This window comes from Nipponia nippon, unplaced genomic scaffold (assembly GCF_047370975.1).
Source record: "Nipponia nippon isolate SJK-2023a ecotype South Korea unplaced genomic scaffold, ASM4737097v1 scaffold_10, whole genome shotgun sequence".
Lineage (NCBI taxonomy): Eukaryota > Metazoa > Chordata > Aves > Pelecaniformes > Threskiornithidae > Nipponia > Nipponia nippon.
The window spans coordinates 33,475,805-33,491,684 of NW_028262291.1; the positions used below are offsets into that span (position 1 = coordinate 33,475,805).

General features: G+C 45.2%; 2 protein-coding genes across 12 annotated transcripts in view; one reads left to right on the top strand and one right to left on the bottom strand.

Moving 5' to 3' along the window:
* Positions 1–2,437, bottom strand: part of EXD2 (exonuclease 3'-5' domain containing 2) — a 29,997-nt gene extending 27,560 nt beyond the window's left edge. For 6 of the 9 annotated variants that reach the window (XR_015702002.1, XR_015702001.1, XR_015702000.1 and 3 more), the window contains exons 1-2: positions 1,338–1,591; positions 1,115–1,251 (exon numbers count right to left, since the gene is read on the bottom strand). The gene's annotated coding sequence lies outside the window, so the exon portion shown is untranslated. The other 3 variants (XR_015701993.1, XR_015701994.1, XM_087746482.1) reach the window with 3 other exon arrangements.
* DCAF5 (DDB1 and CUL4 associated factor 5) overlaps positions 2,161–15,880 on the top strand; it is a 76,727-nt gene continuing 63,007 nt past the window's right edge. Inside the window, exons 1-2 of one of the 3 annotated variants that reach the window (XM_087746479.1) lie at positions 2,161–2,426; positions 13,824–13,967. In XM_087746479.1, the coding sequence (XP_087602605.1) occupies positions 2,213–2,426; positions 13,824–13,967 (358 nt within the window). In that variant the 5' untranslated portion in view covers positions 2,161–2,212. Of the gene's footprint in view, positions 2,427–2,520; positions 2,617–5,499; positions 5,524–13,823; positions 13,968–15,880 lie in introns of those variants that run through there. The other 2 variants (XM_087746481.1, XM_087746480.1) reach the window with 2 other exon arrangements.

Consider the following 15,880-nt stretch of genomic DNA (forward strand, 5'->3'; position numbering starts at 1 on the left):
ATTCTACGATTCTGTGATTCTATGATTCCGTAATGTATTTCTGGAAGGCTCTCAGATCATATGGTGATGTGATGCAAGCTGTACGAAAATTATAGAGGAGAGAACAGAATACAAACCAATGGAGTCAGTTTAGAGTTTATAGATAGAAAAGTGTAATGCCACTTACCTATACTGGGAATTCAGAAGTGAGCAACAGTTTCTGATATAATGATAATGGCACAGAATTTCATGGCATGCAAGCAAAAGAGCTATAAAATGTGATTTATGCCAGTGCAGTTTATCTGTGTCTGAAGCTAAGGTAATAAACACAAATCATGATGGACAGGGTCTTTGCCTCTCTATACTGAGGCTTGCTAGACATGTTACATAGCAATAGTTGGCCATCAACAACTGTAACTAGAAAAAAATCTTCATATAGCTCAGATGCAGAAGAGATTAAGTGTTCTTGGCTTTCACTTCAATATTAACATTGTTAATTATCATTCTAACAGAAAACAGTTAACAGATTGTGTCTGGATATTCCTCTCAAGTTATTATTATACCTTTAATTAAGTTCTGATATTTATACCTATTGATAACACAAATGGAAAAAAGTTCTGTACAAAGCTGAAATGTAAGAACTGTTCTTACATTTTTTTTTACATTTTCTTACATTCTTTTTATTCTGATTAGAAGTGAAAAGTTTGTTATTTTGTTATATGTTAAAAGTAAGGCTATAGTGTTGCCAAGTAAAAAACACGGTTTATAGAATTTCATGTTCTTTCTATAATCCTAGCCAAGAAGAATCCCAAAAGCACTTAACTGACTTTCTGTAATGAAATAATTTCAATTTCTACTGAGAAGCTGTCACTGGAACATGGCAGCAGTCTAACGGTACGCAGTAATGTTACCATGCCACAGTTTATGTCAGGAAGGATTTTTTTTTTTGTTTGCTTGTTTTGAAGTTTGGAGACTCCTAATTCCCAGCAGATGCAATTCCACACAGAGAAGGCCAGGGCTGTCAGGCTAATTCCTCGCCTCCTGAAAACTGTATCTTCCCTAGGTACGAGTTCACCTGCACCTGTGGGGAAAGACAGACCTGAAAGTTTCAAGCCACAGGTCCGGTACCACTCACCTTGTGCGCAGGGAGCACGTGGTCAGGCCCTGCGAGGTGGGACTGGGGGCTCCACGCTGCGCCTCTCGGCCACTACTCTTCAGATGACACCCCTGTGTCTTACACAGCAGCAGGCGGTACGCGTGAGGGGCAGGGTCCTGTGAAAGACAAAAAATACTTTTTGCCACCAACACACAGGTTAGGGTGTCATAAAACGGTGAAGAACAAGGCAGATCAGTTCCACCTGTGTAGCTGGCTGCCTTTGGGGTTTTGCCGATAGTGAAGGGTAAGAGAAGAAAATGGATCTGTGCTTCCGACAGTCTTCTGGGGCTGCAGAGAGGTCTACTTACTCACTTCAGGAGGGGCAACCCTCCCATTTTCAGTGTTGCTCGGGTAGGAGCAAGAAAGAGCAAGCAATAAAACTTCAGAGAGCCCCATAAAAACGTCTTAAAGAAAAAAAAAAGAACAAAATTCTAAGGACACGGTATTTGGAAATCCCACCGAAATCGCTCACCCCATACAGCGGGCAAAGCCCACTGCAAACAGTGCGCCCCTGGGGCGGTTTTCCCCCTCATCCTCCCTCCGGCGGGCACCCCGCGGCGGGCCGGCCGCGGCTCCGAGCGGGTCCCTTCCCTTCGCCCCCGCCGGGGGCGACGCCCGCTCGCGGCAGCACCTGCCCGCCGGCCGCGGGGCCGTTGGCGGCGGCGCGCCCCTCCGGCGGGCCGGGCCGGGCCGGGCCGCCCCTCAGGCAGCGCACGGCGGCCGCGGGCAGCAGCGGCGGCGGGAAGCGTCCTGCCGCGGGTCCCCGGAGTTGCGAATTTCTCCGTCCCCCCCCGCGCCGTTACAGGAGCGAGTTAAAAAGCGGCGGCGGCGGCGCGACGTTAGAGCCGGGCCGGCAGCGGCGGGGAGGCGCGGGCTGCAGCTGAGGATCAGCTGCTGAGGGGAGCGGGGAGGAGCCAGCGGGATCAGGAAGCGGCGGAGTGTCTAACACCTCTCTGCCATGGCTGGCTAAAGAAAAATCATCATAACCATAACAAGGGGGGAAGCGGGGGAGGGGAGGCGGCGGCGGGGGAAGGGGCGGCGGGGGAAGGAGCGGCGGGGAGCGGCGCAGGCGGCAGCATGAAGAGGAGAGGCGGCCGGGGGGGCAGCATGCGGTCGGTGGTGGGGTTCCTGTCCCAGCGGGGCTTGGAGGGGGACCCCCTGCTCACCCAGGACTTCCAGCGGAGACGCCTGCGGGGCTGCAGGAACCTCTACAAGAAGGACCTCCTGGGCCACTTCGGCTGTGTCAATGCCATTGAATTCTCCAACAATGGAGGCCAGTGGCTGGTCTCAGGTAAAGCGAACGCTCCCCGTCCCTCGCCCCCTCCCGCCACCCCCTCCCCAGAAAGCATCTTCCTCCTCCTCCTCCTCCTCGGCCGCCTCCCCCGCGGCCCGGGGGGAGGGGAGCCGCGGCGGCGCTCAGAGTCATTTCTCAAGCCCACCGGTGCCCGGGAATAATGTTTCCCAAGTAGAGATCTAAAATGGTTGACAGGTTTTAAATTCTACTATTATTGGGGGGGGGGGGGGAGCCCTGGACAAAGTTTTTACGAGAGTGTTTCCAGGGCGCGGGGGGTGGGAGCCGGGGGTGCCCCTTTCTCTGCTGGCTCGCGTGTTTCGCCCCTTAAAAGGGGGTTTCATTATTTTGGGGGGAACGACGAGGGAGGGGAGGGGAGGCGAGCCGGCGGCGTGCATTGTGGGCGCCGGGTGACATTTGTCAGCGCCGTGCCCCGGGCCGCCTCGCCTCGCCTCGCCAGGGGCGGGCGGGGGTCGGCGGTCGCTGCCGGCCGCGGGCCGGAGTTTGGCCGGGGGCGGGGGGGGCTGCGGTCCAGCTCGGCGTCGGGCGGGGAACCGGATCGGTTTAATTTAGGGACTGGTGACTTTGGGACCACCCCCCCCTCCCCCATCGTCTTCTGGGGGAGGGGAGAAGGGTTTTGTTTTGTGCCTCCTTCCTCCCCTTGCAGGGCGCCTTCGGGGAGGGGGGGATGATTTTCGTGGTGATGTTTTTTGGGTTCAGGTCCCCCCCGTTGCCTGCCCGGGGCTGAGGGAGCCGTGGGGGTGAGGGGATGCTGTCAGGTAGGAGGGAGGCGAGGGCTTGACATCAGCTGCGACACCGAGGACGGGGAAAGGCTCTGCACCCCCTTCCCCCCGCCGGGGAGGGGCTGCGGGGCTCGGCGGCCGGCTGCCCGCCTGCCCCCACCCCGGCAGCGCTTGGCGCAGGTGCTTCTTCCTCCTTCCCCGCCTCCGGGCTCGGAGGGGCGGCGGGGGAAGGAGGCAACTTCAGGCCGGGGCCTGGCCGGGCGCTGCAGGCCGCGCTCTCCTCGGGCGGCTCTTAGCGACAGGCCGGGGAATCGAGGGCCTATCCCGCCCGCGGCGGGGCACGGCGCGGCGCCCCGAGAGCTCGGGCCTTGAGGGGCCGCGGCGCTCCTCTCCCGCCGAGCCGGGGGACCCTGCGCCCCGCTGCGAGGGGGCAGAGCCCTTCGGGGCGGCGGGGAGGGGGCTGCCCCTGCCGCCGCCCCGGGGACGGCCTGGCCGCTGAGCGCCGTGTCCATCGCAGGCCGCAGGCGGGGGGCGTCGTGTCCCGGCCGCCCCAGGCCCGCGGGGGAAGCGGGCTGCAGGGAGCGGCCCCCCTTCCCCTGCCCTCCCGCGGGCTGGGGCTTGCCGGCTGCAACGGCCTCGGGGGAATTGCGGGGCTCCTTGGCATAAGGCCGTAGCAGCTTTGTGGAGAGTGGTCTCTCCGCTTGGAAGAGGGTAACGGCCTGGTTAGCAGCCAGGGGGTGGAGGCGGGGCGAGAGGGTCTCGGTCCGGCCTGGCCACCCTCTGGTGGGCTGTAAGTAGGGACAGGGGCTACTGAGGAAGGTGATGGGGGCATGGCTGAGCGGGCTGCTGATTGCCTTGCAGTGGTGTCTGGGCAGAGGCAGGCTCTATCACACAAAGGTGGCAGTAATAACTCCAGAAATAACATGGGGATTCAATAAAAAGTTGTTATGGCTGTTTGGTTACCTTTGAGCAAGGGTAGAATAAAAACATCTTCTAAACATACACTGAGACCTTCCTAAGTTTCACTTTCTTACCTGAGGAAACTTACAAGTCCAGTGATTTCTGGAATAAGCGTCCATGAAGGATTTTGGTGTTACTGTCGGGGATTCTTCTATCTATATGCACATGCAACTTTTGAGATATGCATCCACTTGTCTTGTGAATATACACATATGTATTTATACACGCACGTATATGTATGTACACGTGTGTGTCTTGGAAGGGAATGCTGATTCATCCAAAGTTCCTAGATGTGCTAGAGTTGGCATGCTGGTTTGTACTGGTCCTTCTCCAGTAGTAAGTAGAGCTATGTATTTCTACTTATAAAATGCTACAGAGAGCTCAAGTGCATCTGTTGTTGCTTTTTTATTTTCCATACTAAGTGATGGAAGCACCATCAGTATTTTCTGTTCTTCTTGCTCAAGAAAGCCTCAGGAGGCACTTGAGGTCTTGTCACATCATTGATGCACTTTCCTATGTTGGCATCCATTCTTTATGCAGAAGCATAAAAAGTTGAGAGCTGGAAGAGACTTTAAGAATTAATTTTGTCCAAACTGCCTGAGTCAAGGTAGGTGCTGTGAGAGAATGGAGGCAGATTTCCCATCATGTGGATGTCTAAAGAAGTGTAGGTAAAAGAAAGGCTTTCAAACTATGTCCCGTTTTCAATTCCCTAACTTCTCTTAAAGCTACAGAATGATTACAGGGGTTAAGCTTTTCCTCAGTATGTAAGAGATAAATGGTACTAGAGTTCTACCATCCTAAATTTCACAAAATGACTAGGAAGAAAGTTTTTAAAAAAAAAAAAAAAGGCAGGGTTGGGAAGAGGATACTTAAGTTGCATGTGTTAGCAGTGCACAAATTTGGGATAATTAAGAACAGACTACCTTAAGTCTGACCTTGTATTGATGCCCTGAGAAAACCAAGAGCTCTAATTACAGTAACTGTTTTTAACAAAGTTTTACGTTCTCTGTGACCACAAGATCTAGAATGCTTTATGTGACGTAGCAACAGCTGGCAGGTGCTTTGTTCTTTCTTCAAGAATAAGAAGCTAAAAGGCAAAACATTTATGGATGCTCTGTTAAATTTCTTGCCATTGTAAGCCCAGGCTTCATTAAAATTACACTCAAAACACTCCTTTTTTAAGGTCATACTTAATCTTGAAACTCTGAGAAACAGCAAAAGCAGGAAAAAACAGTAAGAAGGAGAGCTCAGATGAAAGATAAAGGAAGGATATAAGCTGCCTCTAATCTGAAGTTTTCTAGAAGAGTTGCTTCAGAAGACTCCCAAATGCAGATAAAGCCTTAGAATAGATGGCATGTGGGTCTCTCCTCCCTCAAAATAGTCAGTGTGCTGAGGTAAGGATGAGATGTTAGATGCTTCCATCTGCGCTTATAGCAGCTAAGAGAGTTAACGGGGATATTGGAGTGTGTGAAAGGGAGAGTACAAGCAGTCTTTTCAGTCGTTCAGTTTTAAGTAATATGTATATTCTTAACCTAGAGAAGTCTGCTTCAGCTAATTGACTTGTTAACAACTTAGACCTTGTTAGAGCTGTTTTAAGTACAGCTGATACAGTGCATTCGTGATGGCTACACTGATGCCATTTAAATGCTAGCCTGCATCCAAATTAGTGCTGTTCTCATCAGTATTGCTGGAAAGCTTTTTTTGGGTATGTTGTCCCACTTTTTTTTTTTTTTTTGGATGTATCTCCCAGAAGCAACTCTGTAAGGCTAATGATTACTGTTTCAGTAAACATTTCAAACTGCTTAAACAGGGTTTACATTACAGTTCCAGATAGTTTTCCTGTTAGGATTTTGGAGAGAACTTCAGTGTAGGCAAGCCTCAGCAGGCCTTTTGAAAGCATGTTTGAAACTTTTTGATATCGTAACTTCTTTAAATCTTGTATTGGAGATTACACATTTAATACTAACTAATTTTGTTCCTAACCGTATTTTCAAGTAAAAAAGTTGGGTTAGGGGTCAGTCTGTAAGTTTTTGCTATGCCTGTGTGGAACTCAACAATGTCGCTTTAGTGTCTCTCTCTCTCTTTCATGCCTTATCTAATGTTTTGGGGCAGGAGTGCTAGAAGAAGGGACAGGCATAAGGACAAGAATTAAAGAAAATTGAGAGGAATGAAAGGAGGAGGTGGATACTCAGGAGAAGATGCAGTGTGACAAGTAGAAAAGACCTATCTGTAGAATGACACAAGGGAAGAGGAAAGCTTAACATGTAAGAAATGTGCAAGTGGGCTGAAATTGGTTGAAACTAGCTGCTGGATGGAGTTGAAAGATTTCATTGGACCAAATGTGTCTTTACAACACTTTCTATACTAGGTGGTGGTATTTTTCTGTTAACAGTTTGAGAAACACATGACTGTCCGTGCACGGAAATTAAATTCACCATGCAGTGATACGCAGCTGACTTCTTCCCTCACATATGCCAAGCATCTCCTTCTGCAATTTAACTTCTTAAAAATCATCTTTACTTAATCTGTGTAATAGGCTTTCTTTCTCCCATCCTCAAGTTTGGTGAATGTGTTTTCCTATTTGTTTATCTGACTGTCATTTTTCATGCCTGCTATCTCTTACAAGCATGAGTATCTTTTTCAGAACCTCCCACTTTTTTTTCCCTACTTCAGACTGCACTTTCAAGATAAGTTCTGGGAAGTACTGTAATCTGGGGCTTACTTAATCCATGCATATGTTCTTTTTCTCTCGGCTTCTCCTTCCCTGCACCAGATAATGCAAAAAATAATAGCTCTTCTATGGTTGTAAATTTGTAGGGGTGCGAGAAAGTACTGGAAATTCATGTGTCATTTGGTTGCCATCTAAATCTAAAGGAACAGGAGCCTGGAACAGGGGAATTTGCCGGATTTTGCACCTAGGACAGGGCAACCCTGGATGTACGTACAGACTGGGGAACAAGAGGCTGGAGAGCAGCCCTGTGGAGAGGGATCTGGGGTTCTGGTCGACAGCAAGTTGAACACAAGCCAACAGCGTGCCCTGGCAGCCAGGAGGGCCAACCGTGCCCTGGGGTGCATCAAGCACTGCACGGGTAGCCGGTCGAGGGAGGGGATTGTCCCGCTCTGCTCTGCACTGGTGAGGCCTCGTCTTGAGTGCTGTGTGCAGTTCTGGGCCCCACAGTACAAAAAGGATACGAAGCTACTAGAGAGTGCTCAGAGGGGAGCCATGAAGATGGTGAAGGGTTTAGAGGGGAGGCTGTATGAGGAGCAGCTGAAGTCACTTGGTCTGTTCAGCCTGGAGAAGAGGAGACTGAGGGGAGACCTCATTGAGGTCTACAGCTTCCTCACAAGAGAAGGAGGAGGGGCAGGCGCTGATCTCTTCTCCCTGGCGACCAACGATAGAACCCAAGGGAACGGCAGGAAGATATGCCAAGGGAGGTTTAGGTTGGACATTAGGAAAAGGTTCTTCACCTAGAGGGTGGTGGAGCACTGGAACAGGCTCCCCCGGGAGGCAGTCACAGCGCCAAGCCTGACAACATATAAGAAGCATTTGGACAACGCCCTCAGACATGGTGTGAATTTTGGGGTTGTCCTATGCAGGGACAGGAGTTGGACTCGATGATCCTTGTGGGTCCCTTCAGGACATTCTATGATTCTATGAATGAGGTGGCTTTAGCAAAAGTAATAGAATATTATTTCTGAATTAAGGGGATTGTGTATCAAGTATGTTTTAAAGAGGGACAGTCTTGATCTTAGTCTCTTTGTATCGAGCAGAATTCTGTGGGAGGAGGGATCTTAGGTCTGAGAAATTATAAAATTTAAAGGTGATACTGGGAAAGGCAGCAATAATTTCAGAGGCTAGGAGTTGAATTCAAAGTTTAATTAAGAGACATTACTTAGAAAAAAAAAAAAAGGCATGTGGTTTGATAGGGATAACTGCAAGCTACAGAACGTGACTAAAAATGATCAGCTCTACAAATACACTACGGAGACTAGACCATAGTCATGTAGAAGAGGATCCAAATGTGACAGTAGATCACAACATAAATATCGTCAGACATGGTAAAGCATGTGAAGTAATCCTGCTTTATTTGGTGCTGTTGGGGCCTCAGATGGAGCGCCGTGCTCAGTTTTGGGCACTGTACTTTGAGAAAGATGTGGCCAAACTAGAGAAAGTTCAGAAGAGGGTATGAAGAATGATCAAAGGTCTAGAAAAATGAAAGCCTGAAAGGAAGAGGTCCATTTAGTCTACAGAAAGAAAAGCTGAGTAGAGATGCAAGTCTTAAGCTGCATAAAAGTGTTTTTAATTATTATTACTTAAAGTTGTAAACTCTTCTTTGTCCACTGGCAATAGGACAAAGAAATGGCCTTAAATTATAGGAAGAAAGATTTTAGGATTCTGTTTGATCTTACACTTCCCCTTCATCCTGTAGTTCGTTCACTTATTTTTTTTCTCTCCATTGTTTGTAATATGGCACTTTTATAGCTTAAAGTCATAAGATGGTATGATGGAAACATCTGAACGGGGGAAGGACTAGGGAGGGAGAGGTTGTTTGTCTGACAGTTGATTTTACTGTCAGGTCAACTTCTTTAACCTACTCACCCTCTGGCTGCATCACCACTGAATTCAATGGGAGGGAAAATAGCAAGAGCACATGGCAAGGGGGACTGGGATTATATGTAACGTCAGACTGCACCTGCAGGCTAGATATTGGGATAATCTGCCTAATGGCAAGCATAATGAAGCACTCAAATAGGCTGCCTAAGGAGGGTGTGAAATCTGCCTCAGTGGTGGTTTTTTAAGAACAAACTAGACACACATCTATTGGGAATAATTCTGACACAGTCTGGCCTTTTGCCCATGGCCGGAGTCAACTAAGTGATCAACTTCTTGAAATACTGTCCAATCCCACTTTCTGTGATTCGTGCAACTTCTTGAGTAAGATACAAGCAATAAGAGTAATCTTTTATGCTATGATTTAGAAGTGTTGCCCACTTGCCATGTAGCTTCTTCAGTGACTGGACCTGGTATATGGGAGACAGAGGAGTAGTGGTCTTAAGCTTTGTCCACAATCAGCAAGGTTAATGCACTTTAAAACTGCAGTTTTTAAGTCCTGACTGGTGTGATTTTGAAGTGCTTCTGTTAGCATACAAGAGCTCAAGTGTGTTTCATGAGCTATGCAGAAACTGATTTAGATTTAGACTAGATTTGCTTTTGGCAAGGGTATGTTCTGGCCCCCTTCGAAACATTTTAGGACTAATAACAGTCCTGGACTACAGGTTGTGAGGTAGACTCTTCCGAATTTAATTCTTTATAAATTTAGTGATTACCTATTTAGAAGCTAACGAGATCAGGAAACTTTTTGGGAAAGAACTAGTCCAAAAGCAGGGCAAAACTAGAATGCTTTGGTTTAGGAACTGTGGAAGCAGTGTTCGTGCTGAAATAATGCCATGCTGAGTCATTTGGGACCTGTTCAGTTATCTAGAATAGGCATATTCTACCTATAGCATTTGTCTGTGCTACTTTAAAAAAAAAAAAGCCAAAACAAAAGAAAGAACTTTTGGGGGGAGCCCTTCCCCCCCCTCCCCCATGAATCTTGGGGTGTGCAGCATGCACAAACCATTCTGAAGCAGGCAAACCGTGAAGAAGAGAAGGCACTTTTAATTCTTCTGGGTGGTCCACTTTGGGTCAACAGCAACTAGAAGATTGTCAAGGATGAACACAAAGTGTTTGTCTACTTAAGAATCTATTTCAGAATAACTATCCCAAGATTTGAAATGCAAGCTTTCTTTTTTTAGGTATGTTCTGTTACGTATCTTCTGGGTAGAATTCCTTAATCCTGCCTATGTCTCTCATCAACGTTAGTCCGAGGGCCCAAAGCATTAACAAAATGTTCCAGTGACTTGGGGCAGGAGAAGAAACATGTGTGTTTATGTATTTTTCATTCATGTGTGCTTGTAAAAGAAATTGGAATACTGTTCTTCTCTACATCAAGAGTAATATGGGAAGGTGATAAAATTTCCAGCCTCTCTGACCACAAATACTTCTTTGGTCTGACATTGCTTCCTGTCTGACTTTGGTTTTGAATGTGGAAGCAGGTTTGACCCATAATGAACACTGAAGTACTTGACTAATTACATCTTTTAAAATGTGGTTCCTTTCTGAAAAGTAACTGTAGAATGGCATTGTATGATTCTTAGCTGGGTCCCTTACTTTTCTAGTTGTCAGTCATGCAGTCCTAAACAGAATCAGCAAACTAAGATGGAAGTGAAGCTATTTCCACTTTGTAGATGTCAAACTTACTACTTCTGACACTATGAACTGAAAAATTACAAATTCAAGACTTTATGTGGGGCTTCAATTCCTAGAAAATCCACATGTGGAGCCCTGGTGGCTAAGGTATTTTCATATGAGGCCACATTATCCAGGTTTCCCAGGTGTGTAGTAAACCTGTTGCTGTTGGTTTATGCTCTGTATCATGTCAAGAACATGCCCTTGCCATGCACAGTTACTCTCTTTTGGGGAGCATTGCGGAGTTATCACAAGTTTGTGCAATAGGTCCAGTGCTTTTAGAAAAGTGTTGAGTGGCTCCTGCTTCACATGTTGTAGAATTGGTGTATGTGCACAATAAATCCACTGTAAATTGAAAGCATCTTAATTAATCTGCATTCACTGATCAACTGTACAGAACAAATGCTGTAGGCCTGGAGTTTCCTATAGTTCTCAGACTTGTAACTTATGTTGCATAATGTGCATACAGTTTATGTCTGATGAATCATGGTTCCTTTTCACAGAGCATAAAAATCTCTATATATTCACATTTTCTTTGCTGTCTCCCTGTATACCTGTCTCTACACGTGTGCCTCCTTCCTTTCTTCCCTCTTATTCTAAGAGTCAGGTTTTGGTAGTGGAGATTGCGTTTGCTGGTTTGCACCTCTCCTGGTTTCAGTCACAGAAGACTTGCCTTTTCTTGGGTATATTTGCCTGTGACTTAACACTTCTTGTCCTCTTGTATGAGGATGTGGAGACTAGTAAAATGCCTTACTGCCACAAATCCTCATCTGTGACTGGACACATTGGTAAGGCTTTTTCTTTCTGGTGGAACTGGCCTGAAGTCAGAAATATTTCTGGAATAGCTGAATTGGAGTTAGAAGGGAACACACTTCCAACCCAGTTAACATTATCATTTTATTAAACTTTTCTGTCTCAGCTGGGTATGAGAGGAATAAAACTGAGGCATGAAACAGGGGTGTAGAAGTTCTCAAAGACAAGTATGTGCAAGACAATACACAGATGGAGAAAGGACAGAATTGCATGAGTGTGGGGAGCATTTAAAAACTCCTAAACTGTGGAACATGTGCCACCACCAAGGCAAGCAGTTCTCAGACCGCTGTAGTGTTGGATACTCAAAAGTGGGGCCCTTTGTACCAAAGTCTCATGGAGATCTAGGTGTCTGGGAAGAGAGAGACATTTGGATTCAGTAGGAAGAGTTGTTTCTAAGCTGGAGGCAGAGGAAACAGGCACTAAGGTCTAGGAACTTACGAAAAAGACGGTAGTGGCAACTTTTAACACTGTCAAAGATTTTTCTGCAAAGGTTGCAATTTGTCCCTTACCATACTGTATGTGTGCTGGAAACCACAGTAATGCTTGTTGTCTTTGGATATCTTCATTATTTTTGTTCGTATCTGGACTAGGTGGGTAGTGGAAATGAATAGGAGTTTGCTGTTAAAGTGAGACACCTAGATGGCTGTGCTATCAGGTAGGAGGATGTGTAGACGTACTGCAGTGGTTTTGCAAATTGGCTTGCTATGGTAACAATTAACAACAGTATGTTATTATGTTTTGCCCTGAAACATCTTTTACAGAAGTCTTGAAAGACAATAAATGTAGCCTGATAGAAGCAATGTTGGTGTTCGCCAGCCTTAAATGTTGCTTATATTGTTTGCCAGGTAGTGATAACATTAAGACCTGGCTGTTGGCAGCTTTGGAAAGTAACCACTTCAAGTGTGACCATCACTTCTTGATTTTAGCGTGACTAGTGTGGTCATATGTTTCAGCAGTCATGTATTTCTGTGTCTCCTTATTACTAGCTCATCTGCAATCACTAGGGTGCAAATACAACTTTCTCTCCTATTTCTAGACAGAAAGGAATCTAAGCTCCCATCACTTCAGTTGACCACAAATTACTGTGAGTTTTTCTGGACCCATCACATTTGACTCTTATTCCCAGTAGTTATCAAATGCATCACAAATCTTTTTATTGTGTAGTACTTGTTTGCTCTGTAAAGTACAAAATCAGGAGGAGGAATACACAATAAATTTCATGGAGCATGGGTAAGCTTAAAATGCAGCAGTACTGTCTATCAAAGTGATTGTCATAAAATCTGTTAGGAGACTTAAAGGCTTAGACTGTTAACTTAAAGGATGTTTGACATAACTCAGTTCCATGGGAAAACTTCTTAATAGCATCATATGATGTGAAAAGTTTTAAGAAATCTGATTAACACTAGCCATTAATTCCATTTATGCATTTACCTCTTCTTGAAGTAAACTGCAGACCAATTAATTTCAGTTTCCTTTTGTCTCTGTTTCATGCCTTTTTCCTTCTGGATAGCAGCTCAGAAGGCGCCGAGTTTATGCTTTTGATTGTGCAAAGAAGCAGTAAAATGTTTTAACTGAAATCAGCATGTTTCTAGTGGCACTTTTGACTTGTGATGCCATTCTCTTTCATTTGTTATTGAAGACAGGTACAAAAATATTTTGAGTCTGACTTGAAGAAGCTTTATTCAGATTTCTACAGGCATCCAGAATTGATGTTGAGAGTGCTGCCCAATACAATAGTATCTTGAATTTTTTTCTCTTCCTAATAAACAATAGTTAAATGCAATTAAAGCGTGAACAGTGTCTAATATTTATTTTATATCTGACTGTTTACCAGACAGAGAGAGAGGCCCTTGTATGTGTGCATAGAGCTCTGAACTGAGAACTGCACCTAGGCAAGCAATTAGAAGTACAGCAAGCTGTAAAGCAAGGGAGAGTTGAACTTCTTTTCCCCAGTTATTCTCTTTGTCAGGATTTCATCTCAGAAATGTCTGTCTTAACCTTTACAGATCTAGAAGCATGACATAACTGTGCATGCTGAAGACTTCTGAATGCTTCAGTAAAATCTTTTTATGGCCACATGTCAGCCCTGTAGCCAACCTATGCTATGAAGGCTTTGCAAAGACTGCTAGAGGAGATAGAGTTGTCAGTGAAAGGGGAAAAAAGTTCCTTTTTCACGAATAACATAAGCGATGCTGGCAACAAGGAGTTGGTGTAGAAGCATTTTGCCAACATGCATATGTTAATTTGGCATGTAATTCGTCTGCAGCTTGCTACAGAATTTTACATACCAGTAAAATTCTGAGTCTCCAGGTTGCTATAGGTTGTCACTATGTGTTGGCAGAACGGCAGCTGTTTAATCCAAACTTTTCCTGCTGATTCCTCTGTTTTCATTAATATTAATTGAATACCTGACTGCATGGCATCTTAATGTAAATGCATGTCTATATATCCAAACCCTTGAGAGGTATAAAATTTTTTTATGCTAATTGCGGTTTCAGCAAAGCCTTTTATGAATAACTGCAGAGTTAAATAACTTGTCTGTCATCAGTTTACATATGGCTTGGGCAGTAATGCACATTTCCTTTCTTCTAGGAGGGGATGACCGCCGGGTCTTACTTTGGCATATGGAAGAAGCCATCCACTCAAGAGTTAAACCAGTTCAGCTGAAAGGGGAGCATCACTCTAATATCTTCTGCCTAGCTTTCAACAGTGGCAATACGAAAGTGTTCTCTGGAGGTAAGGAAGGAAGAGCACCCTGATTTCACAGGAGTTTGCATTGTGAATGCCTTAGAGTAGAAGTCATAAGCGAGATCCTGCCCCACATGAAGGGTCTTTTCTGTAGTCCCCTAAGGATCTGAAAGGTGTCCTTAATCAGCAGCTGAAGGTTCTTTGGGAACAGAGAGTTCTTTAGCTAGCACAACATTTTCAGTTTTGTCATGCTTCTCCTTTTCCCAGACCCTAGTGTAAGCACATCGTGTCTTGAGCTATCATGAGAATCCTGAGTCCAGTCTGCCCCTACTTGTGCTAGAGACTGTGGAATGTGGTCTTCGTTATTCCCTCTTAGCTGTACTGAGAGCAGACCCTGCATCCTCTCTGGCACTCAAGGCTGGTGCTTTAAAATCTCTGCTGCTATTAGCTGATTTTAATGTACCCTTAGATGGCTAATGAAGGGCTATTGCCATCTATTGGTGGATCACTTCTTCTCAGACCTCATTTCAGTCCTCACGAGATAAATGTCTGCCTTTTAGAACTGTTGGAACATTGGGCTCTAATTGGCCTTGATATTCTTCAACTTTTTTAATATAAATCCCCGTTTTAACAGAAAGTTTAATTCAGTCTTAAAACTAATATAAGGAAAGTGGACATGTACTTGTTCTGGGTTAATAATCCCTAGAATTTAGGTGCATTTCACCACTTGATTTTTGAAGTGTTGAGGCAGGGAGGAAAATGGAATTCAGAAGAAAAAGGCACAAGATTGTCAAAATGCAGTGTCATTTTCTGCTGTACTTCATTTCCTCTATCTGACATGATAATAGAGTGGACAGGAATTTGTATGTTTCATCAGGATGTCCATTAACATAGAGCTAGACTTATTTTAGGAAATTATGAGACTACTTGGTCAGAACTCTTCATTACCTTTTTGAACTAAGATTTGTGAACTGCAAATCAATGCTATAAATTGATTCTGAGCGCATGTGAGTGGTGAAAGCTTCCTATCCTTCAACGCTGCGTTAAAACTATAACAACCCTTAGAAAAAAAGGCATGGCAAAGCTTAAGATGGTGTCAAATTTTAAGGATTAAATGATTCAGCTATACTTCTCATGTGGAGAAAACCCCAAAAATGTCGAATACTGACTGATGCCTAACTTCTGATTCTGGGGACTTCTGCTTGTTTTATGAGAAAGACAGCAGTCCACACTGTCTTCAAATGAATGTATCTGCATGAGTGATCCCAATGAAATTTTGGGCTGGAGTCTGTTTTACTTTAGTTTGAATTCAGACAAATGGAACCTTACATGAATATTCAAGAAATGAACCGTGCCAAGTCTTGCTGGAGCAGCTGTAATGGTATTTTCTCATTTCCAACTCAACCCTCTGTCCATTGGGCCCTGCTAGCAGAGGCTACTGTTTTCACAGGAAGGGCAGCAGAGTGGTTTGACTGTACCTTGCCACTGCAGTTAACACCTGCGGTTAAAGATTTACATCATTGATTGTGGTGGATTTTTACTAAGATGCCAGGTTAGATGAGCTGTGACAGCTGATGCACAGACAAACTGGCCGTTCTCATCTCTTTTTCCTCCTCCAGTTTGCATAAACACACTGTGCCTCTGCCAGAAATTATTTCCATTGGAGGAGTCAGGAACTCTTTCAGCTGCTCCACCAAGATTCACAGAGCTCATCTGCAAGGGCTGTGAGGCTGACTCTTGGATCCCTTGTAAAGAGTCATTTTGCTGCATGGCCTAGATGTACCATCTGTTTTATCTCTGTCAGCAAAATGGGGCTAACTATATTTATTCACTCAACAATGTTATGGGAGATTCTTAAAAGGTCTGAAAGAATTGTGGGTCCTAAGTCCTATTGGTTATCATCCCCCTTCCCCGATACTGAAGTTGGAGTTGTATTCAAATCATGGAAATCGGAATACTTG